The 17,371-nt window shown below is 46.3% G+C and overlaps 1 protein-coding gene across 1 annotated transcript; it reads left to right on the top strand.

The window, feature by feature from the left end:
- Positions 1-10,460: 10,460 nt before the first annotated feature.
- Positions 10,461-13,785, top strand: LOC121835810. Its single transcript, XM_042290316.1, has 2 exons — positions 10,461-10,613; positions 10,778-13,785. Exons 1-2 carry the CDS (start codon positions 10,461-10,463, stop codon positions 13,469-13,471), a joined length of 2,847 nt encoding a protein of 948 aa, XP_042146250.1. The 3' UTR covers positions 13,472-13,785.
- The last annotated feature ends 3,586 nt before the right edge of the window (positions 13,786-17,371 follow it).

Genomic DNA, 17,371 nt, shown 5'->3' with positions numbered 1-17,371 from the left:
ATTACAAAGACGGAAAAGGCCGAGCACGAATGTTTCTCGCACTTTCTACCCCTTACCTTAGAACAATATTGTTCAGAATATACTGGGTGTTTGATTTTAATTAAGCAAAACGTGAATGCTACATTTATACATTTTGTACGTGTGAGCTGTTCGGCCGGGGGGAGAGAATATAGGAGGCTAACCGTTACGATAAGTCGTATAATTACCTAAAATTGGTCATTAACTTTTAATTAGTAAAAATTAAACATCGCTCAAATTTAGAACTATCTGAGCGTAATCTAAATCAGTACGTTTTAGACATGCTTGCAGCCCATAAAAAGCGCGGGTTTCGTTAAGCAAGGCATGTAGTTGGGCTAGTTGGTGGTACATACTGTTTGGAGGGAACAGCGCAAAAAGAACGAAGGACGAGGTCGAAGAAACACACAGACAGGGCGCTGGGTTTCGTTAAATTTACCACCTGTGCAACATGCGGAAGGCTGGGAGTGCGAAATGCAGAGGATAAAATCATCTTCCACGTTCGCAGATTATAACGCTCCTGAATCAGGTAATACATAATTTCGTATATTTTTTTCCGTAAGACTAGTATAATAAAGTTAGCAGACAACAGCTGCTCGCTATTTATAAGACCATATATGCGTCTGAAGCTTGCATCACTCGATTCATAACTTTGAGGAGGGTCAGGATGGTATGAATTTGGGCGAGTTGGTGATTCATTGTAGAAAATTAAAAGAGCTAAAAACGCAAAGGGCTAGTAGAACAGCATACACCACAGAGCGCTTTGAAGGCTTTGTTGGCAAAATCTGATAATGAGGGCCAATTTGACTAAATAAAGTATCGAAAACTGCCTGATGATTAAACATGACAGACTTACACTCATCGCTCGTCACGAAAAAGACTTGAAATGAAATCCACAAAATCCTTTTGGCATCCATGTGGTTTGAGATTTCAATCTATCAGGGGACAATGCAGTTCAATAAAAAAACAATATTCTAAAGGAAAACGATGCTTAAAGCATTAACAACGGCGTTTAAATCGGTTACTCTCTTTTTAGCAGAAAATACACAAAATATTATTTCTTACCTATCACCCGCACACAGTGGAATGTATTACGGCTGAGTACGTCTATACCCTTCTGGAATGTATCATGAGCAGGAGCAAAAGCGAAAGCGTTGTGGATATTAATACGTAATATATGAACTTCAATCCCCCTAACCTTTCCTTACAAAACATTTGGTGGAGTTTAACAATCATGACGTGACGAGATCGGTTCAGCCCATTTGGAGCAGGAAACAAACGAACAGGAAGCTTGTACAATCTGAATATGTATACATTTCTTTATGCTTTAACGTCATTTCACAGTTACGGCAGTAAACACGGAAGAAGGAAGTATAATCTCTAGCTAGAAACAATTTTTCAAAAGCAAAATGTGTGAAGTTAGAAAGTACCTATAGCTCAAACGCTAAGATGACCTTTTGAAGAAAAAAGCAACATGTCCACTGAGTAAATGTATACATGCTTTACTATTAATACTAATAATAAACTTTGTTTCCCATTCGAGATTTACGAATTAAGGCAACAAGGAGAAAAGGCTGTAGAACAGCGCAACGAGGCTCCTGCTTTCCGATCCTTTTTATTTTTTACACCACCAGATTTGTTGGAGTTTTTGCGACCGCCAGTTTACATTTATTTATGAAAGGGACATATTAGAAAAACTTTTACATGAGCGATGCAAACATTTTTCTACTACTAATAATTACAACTTAGCATTTTTTCCTTGAAATTTATGATCTATGAAACACACAAGGCTTTTTTTTTTTTCTCTACGTAATGGCAGTCGCAGAAACAAAATCGGGGGAAAACGAACACAGTTTACCATCTCAACTCGAACCCTCTCAAATTGGCGCGCCCTAAATTCCACGCATTATTAAAGGGACCATGAAATGATTTTAAAATCGAGTTTCATTCACCGCACGTCGTAAAAGGTGTGAAAAGAAACACAAAAACACAAAAATAGGGAGCCAAAAAAATTTATTTGCTATAGAACTTTTAAAAGAAAACTGGACTCTTTTGCGCCTTCCTTCCTTCGCCTGTTCACTACGATGCAACCGCGGAAATGGAGCACGTCAGCCAAATCCAGGTCGCCTATTGGGTAAGAGCCTACCTCACCAGCTCCGCGATCGTAAACAATAAATAGCCGGCGAATGTTTCCTAAAAGTTTTGTTAAATAATATTCAGATCCACACTTTGTAGCATAATTAGAGATATGTGGCGAAAATTGCCAAATTTGATAATGCTGAGAGCCAAGCGCCATCTATCGTGTGGTAAACGAAGCAACTACTGCGCGTGCGCAGTAGGGCAGGGCCGACAGTTACTTGGGTGGCGGCGGCCGACGAACGTTTATTTTCTTTGTTTTCCTTCCTCTCAAAACTCTGACTGACTGAACGTTTATTTTTCTACGTGTTCTTCCCGCGCGTGCCGACTTCAAGCAGCAAGAAAACAGTACTTAAAACAGACCACGACGAACAAGAACGCTGGATCCACCGACTCCGACGAAGCGAGCTGCTCAGAATATAGGCCTAGCAGGCATTCCGACTCGGCGCTGCGTTGCTTCGTCGCAAGACCGTCTGCCTACGACCGGCTGGCGTGCTAAATGGAATATGCCCGCGCGACCCTTGTGGACCCTTCCGGTATTATAGTTTGATCACTGACCTCAATTCTAGATTAAGAGGTGAGGTCAATCTCTTCCCCTTGTTTTCCGAGGCAGTGTTGACGAACACTCGTCGAAAAGGGACTCTCGTCGATTCTATCTTCTTGTTTTGTGTGATATAGAGCTGTAATAAACGCCGTATGGATTACCTTGGTAACACGGTATGTACACTTTGTTATTGGTATGCCATTTTTATTCTGACAGACTGCACGTCACTGTCGAGCTATAACAGTTCGTGGGAGGTATACGTACAACCCCGGTCCAACCTTTCTTTGCCGAGTGTCGCGTCAGTATCGAGTTGCAATTGAAAAGAACGGTCCCGAAGCGCTTACAAACAGCGCGAATACAGCACTTCCATCGAACGCGCGCGTCCGCTTCGAGTGTAAACAGGTATTTACGTGGCTCTTGCTGACACTCGTAGTTCAAACGTATCTTTTTTACCGTCGGCTCGCTCCTGCATCTCCGAGGCCGCGAAAAACGCCATCTACGTCGCTTTGCAAACGACTGACACGGGCCGGCCCTTCTGCCAACAATGACAGGGTGGTTGACTTCTGGAGTCTTCACCGGAAGACTCGCTGCACTTCCCAAAAGGCATACCGGCGTATGGGACTAGTCCCATGCTGTCGCTGTAGCGCAACATATCTCATTGAATTTCGCTCAGCTGCGATGTGGCGATGAGAGGCGCCGATTCAGGGAATACGTCGGTGGCATCAGCGCAGTAAAACCTACCGGCGCACCCCAACTCGTTGCCGCTAACACTCCCATTCTCCTATTGCCGAGATAACTTCCGGTTCCGGAAACGGTTTACGTCACGGCTTGTTTTGCGGTCAGTTAGAGAAAAAGAAAAAGTCGATATTTCAATAATTTTTTGTGTAGAAGTTAATAAACCGAGACGAAAACGGATGCCTGTTCGGCATTCAGTGAACATTGACGGTTTAATGTAAAAGTTATCTGGAAAAAGTAAAAAGGTCATTTCATGGTCCCTTTAATGTACCGCTTATTCCCGTAAACCCAGCGATTGGGCACGAGCCACGATCCGAATGCATTTCGAAGTACCTGGATTGTCACGAGCCAAAATCGAATGCCTACGCAGTCGTCGTGTCCACTCTATGAGCGGCATTTAACGCAGCTGGGATCGCAAAACTTCATGACGCACTCCTCTGGATCGCATTGTTCGCATCGTCCCCACATGTTCCGATACCATGTTTTGAGCAGAGAATAAAAGAAAAGGTCAGATTTTATCCTTAGAATTCCACCACGACGAAGACGCGTCTTGGTCAGTGGCGTTGCGTTGGAGTATACTTGTGTCCCACCGGTGCCAGTAAGCTGGTGTATATATATATATATATGTATATAGGTGGTTTCATCTCAAATCGTGCAGGCAAAAAGGGTCGAAATTTTAATTTCGATGAAAAAAATATATGTTATGGCGCCGTTTCTAAAACCGCAGTCGACACAAACCGCAAATTCGTCGGATTTTTTTGTTCTCGACTTATGAATTTTTAAAGAGGCCGCGGCGAAAAGCAGTGTTTTTCACACTCGCCGTGGGTCGGATGTCTCGCTTGATCTCCCGCCATAGATTTTCAGTCCACATTATATTATGTTTTTTTCAAGCACTCTGTGGACACATTTAAAAGGCTCCAATACCATGAAATAATTTTAGGCGTTTTGCTTTTTTTCTGTAAAAATGTCAAAAACGCCTCCTCGGTCAATTGTTGACGAACTTTGACAATTAATTACTGGCGATCTACTTGGGTTACACCGATTTTTTTATATCCACGGAGAGCCCAAAACACGCTCTTAATATTTATTATAAAATGACTCGGCTGTATAAAATATCCTTTGCGGTACGTTTACGTTAATATTAAGCAAAAACCACAAGGTACCATTTTTGAAATCGATTTTCTCAAAAGTACCATTTTTTATTTTTTTTATTTTTTGTTCAAATGTAGATATTATAGTTCTCTACACGAAAATCAATCCTAGAAAGTGTATATTTTGTTTGTATGTTTTATATTTAGGCCTCAATATCGGAAACAAAACGTCTTTGTTTTGCAAGACATAAGTCAGACATTGCGACCCATGCGTCTCTATGAATTGTGAAAAAGTTTTCTTGAACTTTCTTCTGCATTTGGTAATAAATTATAAACGAATTTTGTGGTATTGAATATTCATGTATGTTTTGATAAGAGCGGGAACCACGAGATACATATCTAACCAAATCAGCAGGCCTAGTAGACTTTCAATAACTAAAAGGCACAGACGTTGTATTGTTTCGATTTATAAACCTTTCACAGTAAACTAGCACGACTAGTTATTAGCTGTCATATTACTAAGACAAAGAAAGTCACCACATCCGTCGATATGTTATATACAATTCTTTCCGAAACCAAACACTGGGGGTTTGTTCACCGCACATCGCACAAGTCACCAGGGAATGTCCTTTCACTTCCGTAATACACAAAAGTGGTGACACAGAAACGGTCCGAAACACACAGAGAGTGTGTCATAGAGAGGGGTAAGAAATAAAAATAAATAAATAGGAATTAAATTGCCCCACTCCGATCTTAAAGGAGTGATGCAACAATTTTTGTACTTTGCGCAAATACCGCTTAAAACGGATCCCTAACGTTAATGACCTATGAAACACGCGTTCATTTTTCACCCCACGTAATAGAAGTCCCAGAAAAAAAATTAAAGAAAAATGAGCAGCGTTCACCCCCTCAACTCGCAGCCATAACAAGCGGCCACGTGATCTGGAGCCGATTATATGCCGCCAGGGTTGATCATAGCCACGCGCTGGGGTTGGCAAAGCTCAGGACACGCGCTGAGTTCCAGACATTGTTATGGCTCGGCTGTTGTCGTCGCTGCAGCGATTGGACACGGGTTACTACCCGGATGCTTCTCGAGCTAGCAATTATCACGAGCCCAAGTCGAGTGCCCACGCAATGCTCGGGTCTAATCTATGAACCGCATTCAAATATCGTCACTTGGGTGTACTGCGATCCCCGAGTTACGTCATCAAATTTTGCAAAGGAGAGATTGAATGAAAATCATCGCTTTTGTCCTTGAAATTACACCGCAACAAAGGAGTTTCTTGGCCAGTGGCGCTGCGTGTGAGTATCCTTAAGTCCCAGGTGTGCCAGTAAGCTCGTAAAGAGTGAAAAACATTCCAATTAAATATAGTTGCACCGCTCCTTTAACGAAAATTGCGTTAAAAAAATATAAAGTATTTAGGTTCGAGTGGTGGCAAGGCGATAGGTCCACGCCTGGTGAAGAGTCAGACAAAGAAGTCGACGGCACGTAAAGGTAAAACAAAAAAATATCAATAATTTAATAAAGACGGGAAAACTCAGCCGCACATGGCAAGAACAAAAACCAACTCCTCCGGGCATTCCCTAAACGGGACGCAAACAAATGCGTGCAAACACGCTCTCTACATCACCGCCTAGGCCGCTACGCCATGACAAAATAAACCCAACAACTGAATAGTGCTAACAAACAATTAGTAAAAAAACATTAAAAAAAAAAACGTTCAAAAACGCATTCGAGAAACTAAGTTCAGCGGGGCGAAAAAACACACACGAGTCGGTCCCACGACATTGAAGTCTGGCAGGATGACGGCGTCCAGATGATGCTCGAATCTGTTCCTCCCTCTATTACGCACATCCACGACGGCTGTGCGGAACAGTGGCTTTACGAAAGAAAGTGAAGAATAGATTCGAGCAGGCGATGCGCGAGAAGGTAACCGAGACTATGCTTCAAGCTTCATATCGGGAGAGGAGCTTTCGAGGTAGTTTCTGCAGTTACTCAAACTTTCTCTTTCCCCTTCCCTTTTTCAAAAGAACACGTCAGCCGGCGCTGACTTTTCATCTCGGAAGAAGCCCACTCTTCACAAACGGTTATAGTTGACAAGGAGGCTGACTTCAACCCAACTAGTCTCCGGGCAAAATACAAACACAAGTATATTTACCAACACGCTCGTTTTAATGTCAGTCTCCGGGCTTTGCTGTTTCCAAAAGAGATAACACTTTATAAGGACAGAATGAGCGGGTTGGTGGGGATAATTAAACTTAAACAGCCCCTTCTCGTTTTCTTCCTCAAGTTTAATAGATAACCCTTCGGTGCTATCGGATCTCCCCGGAGAGAGAGAGAGAGAGAGAGCACGGCCGTTTCAAGGTAAGGATAGGGCGCTCGAAGCTGGGGCAAACAGGCGGTATCGTTTCACGCATGCACGGATGGCTGGTTTCAAATTTCCCCACATCCCTAACGAAACCGGCCCATCTTCGTGTGTGCGTCTGTGGGGTTTCTGTCCCGCGCCGCCGGTTTTAGCGCGCACGCGGCGTTGTTTTGGCTGGCAGAACAGTTGTTGACCGTCGATATTGTAAGGCCGTGGTGTCCTCATCCTTTCAGGCAACGATTCCTTTGCTTTCCCTTGTGCAATACTCTGACTGACTCCTCCTGGGTGGCTGTCACTGTTCGCCGCGTAAACGACACAATCGTACCATTTCACTCCTCGTGACACAGGGTGCGCTGCTCGCTTTACTGTCACGCGCCGTCCTATCTAACACAACGAGCGCGAAAGGTCGTGGTCATCTGCTGGCTCCGAAAGGGCGGGACGTTCATGCAGGCCAACGAGGGCCCCGAATCAATACGACGTCTGCCGACTCCTACACGTTAAAACTTTACGACACCTGCTGGTCTGTTAAGAAGTGTTGCTTGCTCTTTTTGAAACTCCTCCGATGTAGCATGCCGCCTATAATAAAATTTAAATAATCAATAAATATAACAGGGTGGAAATACTGTATTCCATTTTTATGTGGGAACGTTGAAAAAAACAAAAAAAAAAAACATTTCCAACCTTGTGAAGACGCGCAATTCGTAAGTCCATTTCGTGTCGTAAAAACACGTTTTTGTACGATATTGATCCGTAAATATAAAACATGCAAACAAAATATACACTTTCTAGACTTGATTTTCGCGTAGAAAACTGTCACATCTACATTTTAACAAAAAATAGAAAAAAATAAAAGATGGTTTTTGAGAAAATCAATTTCAAAAATGGTACTTTTTGGTTTTCACATAACATTAACCTAAACGTACCGTAAAGAATATTTTATACAGCCAAGTCATTTTATAATTCATATAAAGAACGTGGTTTGGGCTCTCCGTGGACATAAAAAGTAGTGATGTTACCCAAGTAGATCGCCAGTAATTAATTGTCAAAGTTCGTCAACAATTGACCGAGGAGGCGTTTTTGACATTTTTACAGAAAAAAAGAAAAACGCCTAAAATTATTTTATGGTATTGGAGCCTTTTAAATGTGTCCACAGAGTGCTTTAAAAAATATAATATAATGTGGACTGAAAATCCACGGCGGGAGATCAAGCGAAACATCCAACCCACGACGGGTGTGAAAAACACTGCTTTTCGCCGCGGCCTCTTTAATAATTCATAAGTCGCGAACAAAAAATCCGACGAACTTGCGGTCTGCGGCGACTGCGTTTTTAGAAACGGCGCCATAACATATATTTTTTTCATTGAAATTAAAAGTTCGACCCTTTTTGCCTGCACGATTTGAGATGAAACCAACCATATATATATATATATATATATATATATATATATATATATATATATATATATATATATATATATATATATATATATATATATATATATATATATATATATATATATACCGATTCATATTTAATTTTGAGGTTTCTAACATTTCAATTAAAGCAGACGTGGCAGCGCAGGTCTCAGCCGCTAACCGCGCAGTTAGTTCAAATGTTCCCGGCGCCCCCAAGCTCCGACAACTCGAGTTCGTTGCAAATTCACATGCCGTAATTCGTGCCATCCTGGTTTCGTTCAATCCTCAATTACACTAGCGATCCTCAATTTCACTAGCGATCCCCAATTTCCCTAGCGATCAAAACGCCGAGTTCGGTTTGGGAGCGACGACTGCCCTAGAACCGCGCTAAACATTTACCAACAAAAAGATGCCAGGAAAGCAGGATGCACTTTTCCCCACGCCTGACATACCAATTAGGATAGTGGTTTCCTCCATGGACGAAGACGATGAGCCGAGGGCGCCGAATACGGCAGCCGCGCAGGCGGAAGCAGCTGCGATCGGTGTGACTCGGTGAGCAGGGTAACAGTCCAGTAATGACGGTCGGTCATTCGGTTGTTGTTGTTTACGGTTTTAATGGCGCAAGACCAACAGTGGCCATACTGCGCCAAAGAAGGTAATAACAAGGGCGAGTTGAATTAAACTATGGGGGGATAGTTCTATAATTTGTTTAAAAATCCAATATTTTCAAGAAAATCAAAAAGACATTTGAATGAAATCACTGGTCGCTCACCAAGTAGCAAGGCAGGGTGAAATGGAATGTGATATTTGAAAAGATCAGAAAAAAAAAATTGTGCTGCTGCCGAAGACCAAGACAAAGAAATAAAATACGAAGAACAGTCAAAGGTTCACCACAGCGCTCACAGGATGGAGGTTCTCCACCAGTAAGTAGGTAGCTATGTGTAAGGTAGGTGTGGCAAATTCTCAGGCGGCATAAGAGGACCTCGTGGAATCTATTTTTGTCAAAAGATGTTTCCCAAATACCAAGATCTGGCTGAATGGTGTGAAGCTTATTGCTAACCTCTGCATCTCACTCGGACTGCCACGATCGCAAGACTGCAAGTGATGAAGGCATTTTTAAGTCTTGGTAAGGGATACGTACATGTGACACCGGAAGATTTTGCGAAGAGACGGCCAGTTTATCTGCAGCCTCGTTGCCAGCAATGCCCACGTGGCTAGCAATCCAGCAAAACCTAATATTATGCCCATCCTGTAGGCCCTGCTGCACCTTGTGGGTCGCTACCTAATCGACGCCCGATCGGGACGTGCCTCGCTCGCTCCCCAAGAAGTCACTCACGCAGTGTGCGTTTTGAGAACGCTTTACTAAACTCACGCGTCGGTGGTCAGCGTCCTTTCCTCGTCCTCCTCGTCGTCGTCCTCGTCGTGGTCGTCACGCACACACTCGCACCGTACGGTCCGCAGGTTCCGAAGAGGACCCCCCTTGTCCCGCTTCCCTTTTTGTATCCTCGCCCCCACCGATCACGTGCCCCCCCACGACCCGTCCACGTGAACACCCACGCACCTGCCACGGGCCGCGCACGATCCCCGAGTGGAGATTACACGCCGTACGGTGACGCGCCCCCGTCCAGGGATCCAGGTGAACAGGGAGCGGGCGGCTCGGCCTTGGCAGGGCGCGGGAAGAACGGGCGAAGGGGCAGGGAGATGCGGGACAGACGGGACTCCAGGGTGGCGCGGCCAGACGGATTCCCACACCTCCCCTCCCTCAAGGCTCGGACCCCGGGGGGACCGAGTCGGCGGAGGGCGGGCGGTCCCCGGCCAAAAACTCCTCCAACTCCGCCATAACAGTGTCCTCGGCGGGCGGAGGTGGCAACGGGGCGGCGAGGGGCTCGGCCAAGCAGGGCCGTGGCACCAGCGGGGGCGGCAGCGTGTCCGAGCAATACCTCCTAGACAGCTTTCAAGCCTGCGCCCATAATTTTGACGTCACATCCGCCCGGCCGACACCGGAGCCCGGAGGAGGACGCCGCAGTGACAGCGACCCAACGTCAGCTAGCCCTAATCGCTCCTGGGAAACGGCGTGGTCGCGTCATCGCGTATCGTTTGCCGTCGTTGTTTTTGCGGCAATTTCGTTCTTGTGCGTGATGCAGAGCTGAAATTACGATGCCAAACAAGTGTTGTGTGCCAAGGTGCACCAGTAACTACAAAACAGGGAAGAAGGAGCAAGTGTTCTCTTTTCCGAAAGACGACGACACTTTGAAGAAATGGATTCGTGCTATTCCCAGGAAGGACTTCTTACCAACTTCATACACCAAGGTAATGCTTCCTCTATGCTGATATTCTTATGCTGCTAGTTATTATATTTGTGCCGCGCCTTTCTTTTTATGCTTCCGAAGCGTAGCAGTGTTTATCGTATACGAACGCGTATGGTAACTATGGCTGTACAAAAGGGAGTGCATTGCATTTTTCCAGCGAACTAGGTGCTCAGCCGTTTACGAACGTTTTCCACATTTGTGCAGGTGTGCGCGGTTCACTTCGACCCGTCGTGCATCGAGCGGACCACATCGTACACGGATCCGAGGACAGGAAAAGTACTTGAGGCGGCATTGCCAGTGCCTCGCTTGCGTCCTGGATCTGTACCGAAAATATTTCCCGCCTGTCCTTCGTATCTTTCGAAGCCCGTAACCAACACGAGAGATGCGCCCGATACCAAAAAGAGCCGACAAGAAGCATCCCAACTCGCTCGTGCTCTTGAAGAATCAGCGGCGTCCTTTGAAGTGGAACAGGAGAGACACCGCTTTTCGACGCTCGAAGAACTAAAGGCGTGCCTGCAAGTAGCATCGGTGTCGGTGAAGTGGACTGTTATACATCAAGAAAAGTGCACAATGTTTTTGAACATAGTCGACGAGTGTGAACCTTGGCTGAAGGCATCTTTGACAGTGTTTGAGAACCTTGAAGTCTCTGCCTGCTATCAAGGAGCACCGGTCAAGAGGTTTGCAAGCAGTGTTGTACCAGACTCAGTGCGTGACGTAAGTTCCTTGCTGAATATTTTGGACAACCAGTGTATGCTTTCGGATGAAGGTTGCAGCTTTCGTCACTTGCTGGGTGCGGTAACTGCCCTTCTAGACAAACTGGAAGGAAGCGTTAGTGAAGGCAAGAAAGAGGCCGTGAAATTTTTGAAGGAGCAGCTGCTGCTGCTTTGCAAAGGATGCATTCGTTACAGCACTCAGGTGATGGTATTTGCATGTATTCTGTACACAATATCACCACACGCCTATAAGTTTTTGAGGAAGACAAGTACGCTCACTTTGCCTCATCCAAGCACGATCAGAAGTGTATGTTCGTCTTTTCAAATGTGCCCAGAAATCCAGTCCTCAGATTTCACTTTCCTGCAGTATATTGCACAGAGGTTCAAGCATCTAGAACCTCATGAACACACTGTGACATTGATGCTGGATGAAATTCATATCAAGCCTTGTCTTGATTATAAAGGTGGAAACATATGTGGCACTGCAGTCAATTCCAACGAGGCAGCAACGTCGGTACACGTTTTCATGATACAAAGTCTATTAAGCTCGTTCAAGGAAGTGGCGCACATTCTTCCAGTAAAAACCCTACATGGCGATGAGCTTCACACCATCCTGAAGAAGGTTATCTTGCGCTTAGAGGAAATCGGGTACAGAGTTGTGGCAATCGTCTGTGACAATAATGCACTCAACAGGAAAGCAATGAAAGCGTTTTTGCAAAAGCCGAAACTCAGCCCTGTTTATCCACACCCAGCAGACCCATCTCGACCACTGTATTACGTGGTAGATGCTGTGCATCTCCTTAAGTGCATTAGAAACAACTGGATTAACCAGAAAAACTCAGGGACGTGCTTTTTCTACCCATGCTTTGAGCTTTCAGACAACAACGTTCGTCCTGAGTGCAAGATGACTGCATCATTTAAGCACTTGAGAGATTTGCATAAAGAGGAGTCGGGTCAACTGCTGAAGTCTGGTTATGGTTTGACATCAAAAGCGCTTAATCCTAGCAGCTTGGAGCGCCAGAATGTTAAACTGGTACTGCAGGTTTTTAATCCACATGTAGCCGAAGCCCTGGCAACCCGTAGTGGTGAAGTTGATTTTCAGCATGCTAAAGCAACAGCAGACTTCATCAAAATCATTCTACGTTGGTGGAGTATTGTCAACGTGAAGACACCAAAGAAAGGCTTCCACCATCGTAATGTTTATGAAGAGCCGATGGCATGCCTTACTGATGACCCAAAACTAGCCTTTCTTAGTTCATTGATCACATGGCTCGACGTTTGGGAATTATACGGGCATGACACTGGTGTGCTCACCCCGGAAACGTTGAGCGCCCTGAGGCTGTCTGCTCAGTCTCTTTTGGCGCTGGCAAAGTATTGCATAGATGAGCTTCACTTCAACTACATTCTGTTAGGAAAAGTCCAGACGGATCCTCTAGAGAGTCGTTTTGGACAGTACAGACAAATGGCTGGTGGACAGTACCATATATCTGTTCGGCAGCTGTGTGAAACAGAGGGCAGGATTCGCCTTCAAAGTGCTCTACCAATGATGAGTGCCAATGACCTCAAGGGCATTGAAGACACAAACACTGTCAAAGGTGTGGGCAGCTCCCTTTGCATTCCTGTTAATGATGTTGACCTTGATGAACTGAGAGCACGAATGCCAGTCATTGCCTATGTCGGTGGGTATTGTGCCCATGCTGCTTTAAAAGTTCTGAAGTGCGAAAGCTGCCGAGAGCACCTAGTTTTTAATGGACATGACGCCGACCCCGAAGAAGACACTCATTCGCTAATCAAGCAGTTAGACCGAGGTGGTCTTAAGTTTCCCTCAGCCCTAGTAATTTCAGTGGTCATGCACACGGAGGTTGTGGTAAAAAAGCTTGTCGCACAAAACAGCTGCACACAGTTTTTCCATGGGTCCAACCAAAGGAATGTTGTTAGAGAACTGACACTACGCTCTCTGTCAAGGCTTGAAGACATTTCGACGTGTGAGAACGGGCACAACTATGAGCTGCTTGTCGGGCTGGTTGCGAACTGTGCAGCAAACATAGTCCTGAATAATTTGTGCAAACAAAGAAATGATCTTCTGCGTGCAGAAAAAGATACAAATGCAAAGAAGAGGAAGGCTGAAATCTTTCTCAAAAAATGATTTCTTGTATTCTTGGGTGGTAGTGGTGGTGGTACATTGTACTCTAATAATTGCGTTTTGTGCAATTTTCGCACAGATATTGTATGATATGATGTGTCTGTTCGTTATGATTTTCTAACATGTTTCTGTCTGGGGCAGTGTAATACATGTAATATCTGTCTGTGTTACCTTTTATGGTCTATTGTGTACAAGTTATTTGGTGATCTGTTTTGTCTGTTGTGATTATTTTGCATACTTTGCCTTTACAGTGCTCTGTTTTGTGCCATTCAATTGATGCCCGGTGTCTAATATGATAAATAAATATGTATTATCTGCTTCACAATTAGTGTGCAATATGTATTATTTGCTCCATAATTATGATACAAAAAATTGGGGGCCATTCCACTCTGTGATGGTGGATGACTCAGCGAAGCTGTTTAACACAGGACACAGACGTGACACAGAATTTTGAACAAAGGTGTGACGAAATGGTACGCACACATACGTGCCGCCCGCTGCCTTCAAGGAGAACACAGGGTATGGTGTTCCACGCGTCGCACGCGCACGCCTTCCCCGTATAAAAGATTCGAAGTAAATAACCAAAATAAAGCGTTGACGAACGTGCATGCAAGGTGCCATTTGTTTCAGGCTTTTGCTTTAGAGCAGTTACTGCTGCAGACGCCGGCTAGTGCGGCGCGCGGGTACGGTGCGAGCGTACAGTTTTTGGTCGCGCACACAGCAAATCCACCGGAACCCTAGCCATAAACATCTTCGCTGAAATATGTATTTTTGGTTTCATAACGAGTATACTTTTCATAACTGTGGTAATTCATGCAGCCATGGTGATCGATCAAGTTTAATTTACGGCACACGTTACCGCCATACGCGAACGAAATGCTCGAGCGACGAGAGCTACAGCGCGCACTCGAGCCGGCCGGCCGCGCCAAGGTCGGCCGGCGCGCTGTGACGTTGCTGACGTCAAATCACGTGACAAGCAGGCTTGAAAGCTGTCTAGGAGGTATTGGTCCGAGACCGCGGTGGCGGCGGTCGCGGCGGTGGAGGCGGCGGCGGTGGAGGCAGCAGCAGCGGCTGCAGGGGTGGCCCCCTCTTCAGGTAGCTCCCGGGCCGCCGGGGCCAGGAGGTCGGGCCGGTCCCTCTGGAGGAGCCGCAGCGCCGCCTCGACGCACGTAGGGGGTCCCACCGCTCTCAGCAGCTCCTGGTGGCGTGGGCTGGCCTCGTGAGTCTCGCGGTGAACCACCGGCACCCGGCAGAGCCAGCAGGGGTCCTGCAGGTCCGGGGCCAACTCGAAGGCGGGCAGCGTGTGCCCCAGGAAAGGCGGCGGGTCCTCGACACCGAGCGTGTCGTGGACCGGTCTCGGCTGGTCCCGCCAACGCTGGCGGGACACGAAATGGAGGTCCCGCTGCCCGTCCCATGCCGTCCAGGTCGCCAGCGTGTGGCATGGCCGCCGGCTCCAGGCCCGCACCCCCTGCGGTGACGGTCCCTCTCTGCGCCTGGAAGGAAATCGTGCAGGGCGAAGAGGCCTGCTCGAGCCTGGTCCTCCCCGCGCAGGCGGGCCCGACCCACTCTGCGCCGTGGCAGCGCTGTGGCTCGCGGAATCCGCGGAGCCCATCTGGCGCTGTCCGGACCCAGCGTCCGGCACCTGATCGTGGGGCCACCTCCGTGGTCGCCGACCTCGGGGGTCAGGCCGCCTTGACCCGGGGCGGCCACCCCGGATACTTGGGGGAGCATTAGCGCCCCCGTTCTGGCCTGGCGGGCCTCCTGGGAGGGGTCGTCCCCGTCCTGCGCCGGCACGTGCTCGGCGTCCGGCGTCGTTCTAGAAAGGCATTCTGTGGGAAGGAAATGCAGTTAAAAACACAGAAATGGACTAAACCCTGCGCCGCAGATTGTAGTGACGGCAGGAACTCCTATTAGAAGAGAGCTCGCCGACAGTGTCATGCACCGTCCGGCCACCGCGCTTCATCCGTGCTCCGGACTGCGCCTGCCGTCCGGCCGAGACGGGGCTTTCCCCGTCCTTATCAGCCGCTTCTCGTCCATAGCCGACCTGATCGCGAAGGTAGTACACCTTTAAATCGGTCACGTGAACAGGGCCAGACTCCTCGGTTGCGTTCGGCCGAGTGAGTCTGTACGTAAGCCGCTGATGATGATGATGATGATTGGGGTTTTTTGGCGCAAGAGCAACTTAGGCCATATTGCGCCAAACAAAAGTTTTTCCAAGAGGCTTAAAAGTATAATCTATAGGAACTGGAAGCTACAGCTGGTGTAAAAAGCCAGTTTTATGAAGGAAATTTAAAACTCGATTGAATGGTACCAATGGTTGATCGCCGAGCAGAAAATATGGGTGAAAAAAAAGGTGACCTCGAAAAAGTTCTGGAAAACATGATCGCCGCTCTTGGTTTAAAGATTTGCAATGCCACAGGATGTGAAAAACAGTCATAGCTTTCCCACAGTTGTCGCAGAGTTTAACGTCCTCACCACAGAGCAGGTGCAAATGAGTCAAACGGGTATGACCTATTCGTAAGCGGCAAAAGAGAACTTCAACCTGACGGTCTTTATGGTAGGAACTCTCCCACACTCCCAGTTGGGGCTTGATAACATGAAACTTGTTCTCTTTTTCCATATCGCAATCCAACTGCCATGACTTCATAATTGATTTCTGGATGATTGGTTTCAGGTCTTGGTGTGGCAAGCCAAGGGGCAGTTTTGGGGACTCTTTTGCAGAGCCAGCAAGCAAGTCTGCTTTCTCATTGAATGAAATACCTACGTGGCTAGGAACCCAACAGAATTTGATCAAGTGTCCTAGCTGAAGTGCTCGGTTTAACCGTACCCGAAGATATTGTACGAGAAGGTTTTTACTGTCTGTTAAGGACGAAATGGCTAGAAGAACGCTCTGGGAGTCGACAAACAGAATTGCTTTCATGATATTGTTCTCCAGTAAGTACTCAACAGCCATTGAAATGGCGTACAATTCAGCAGTAAAAATATTTGCAAGAGTATGGAGTTGTCTAACTTTTTTGAAGGGAATGGAGTAAACCACACACCCCACGAAAGTTGATGTTTTTGATCCATCAGTGTAAAAGTGTGAGTAGTCCTTGTATGTCTGTTCCAGTTCCGAAAACTTCTGCTGAAGAACGAGTGAAGAAATAGCTCTCTTTCTGTACTTGGACAGTGACCAGTCACAATACATTGGCAGAAGGTTCCAAGGTGCAATTCTTTCATTGCTCTTCAGCAAAGCAGCTTCACTAACGGGAAGCTGGAGTGATGTTGCCATGCTTTGAACTCTGAAACTCAGAGGCCGAACAATACTTGGCTTGTTTTCAAAGAGTCGGACGGATGTAGCAGATTGGAGGGCATCAAAAGAGGGATGTTGAGGAAAACTGTATATTTTGTAAGCAGAACAAAGAGTCAAATATTGCCTTCGTCTTTCTAGAGACATGTGATGTGTATCAGCATACAAGCTAGGCACAGGTGATGTTCGAAATGCCCCCGTGGCAAGTCGGAGCCCCAGATGATGGACGGGGTCCAACATCTTTAGGGCAGACGGACGCGCCGACCCATAAACAATCGCGCCATAGTCCAAGCAGGACCGTACCAAGGAGTTGTAAAGTCGCAAGAGGTACCGTCTGTCAGACCCCGAGGTTGTATGCGACAGTACTTTGAGAATGTTTGAAGAACGTAGGCATTTATGTTTCAACTCTTTTAAGTTTTAAGTGGGGTATAAAAGTGAGCTTTTTATCAAATATTATTCCTAAAAACTTGTGGGCCTCCTTTACAGATATAGCAACATCATTCAAGTGCAACACTGGATCTGGAAACAGGCCACGGCGGAGTGAAAAGGGAACACAGATTGTCTTTTCGGGGGAGAACCTAAAGCATTTTGATCAGCCCACTTGCTCATCTTAT

This window comes from Ixodes scapularis, unplaced genomic scaffold (genome assembly GCF_016920785.2).
Source record: "Ixodes scapularis isolate PalLabHiFi unplaced genomic scaffold, ASM1692078v2 PGA_scaffold1__304_contigs__length_218370807, whole genome shotgun sequence".
Taxonomy (NCBI): domain Eukaryota; kingdom Metazoa; phylum Arthropoda; class Arachnida; order Ixodida; family Ixodidae; genus Ixodes; species Ixodes scapularis.
Note: the sequence above shows the minus strand (reverse complement) of the source record. Positions and strands in the feature narration are given on the sequence as shown.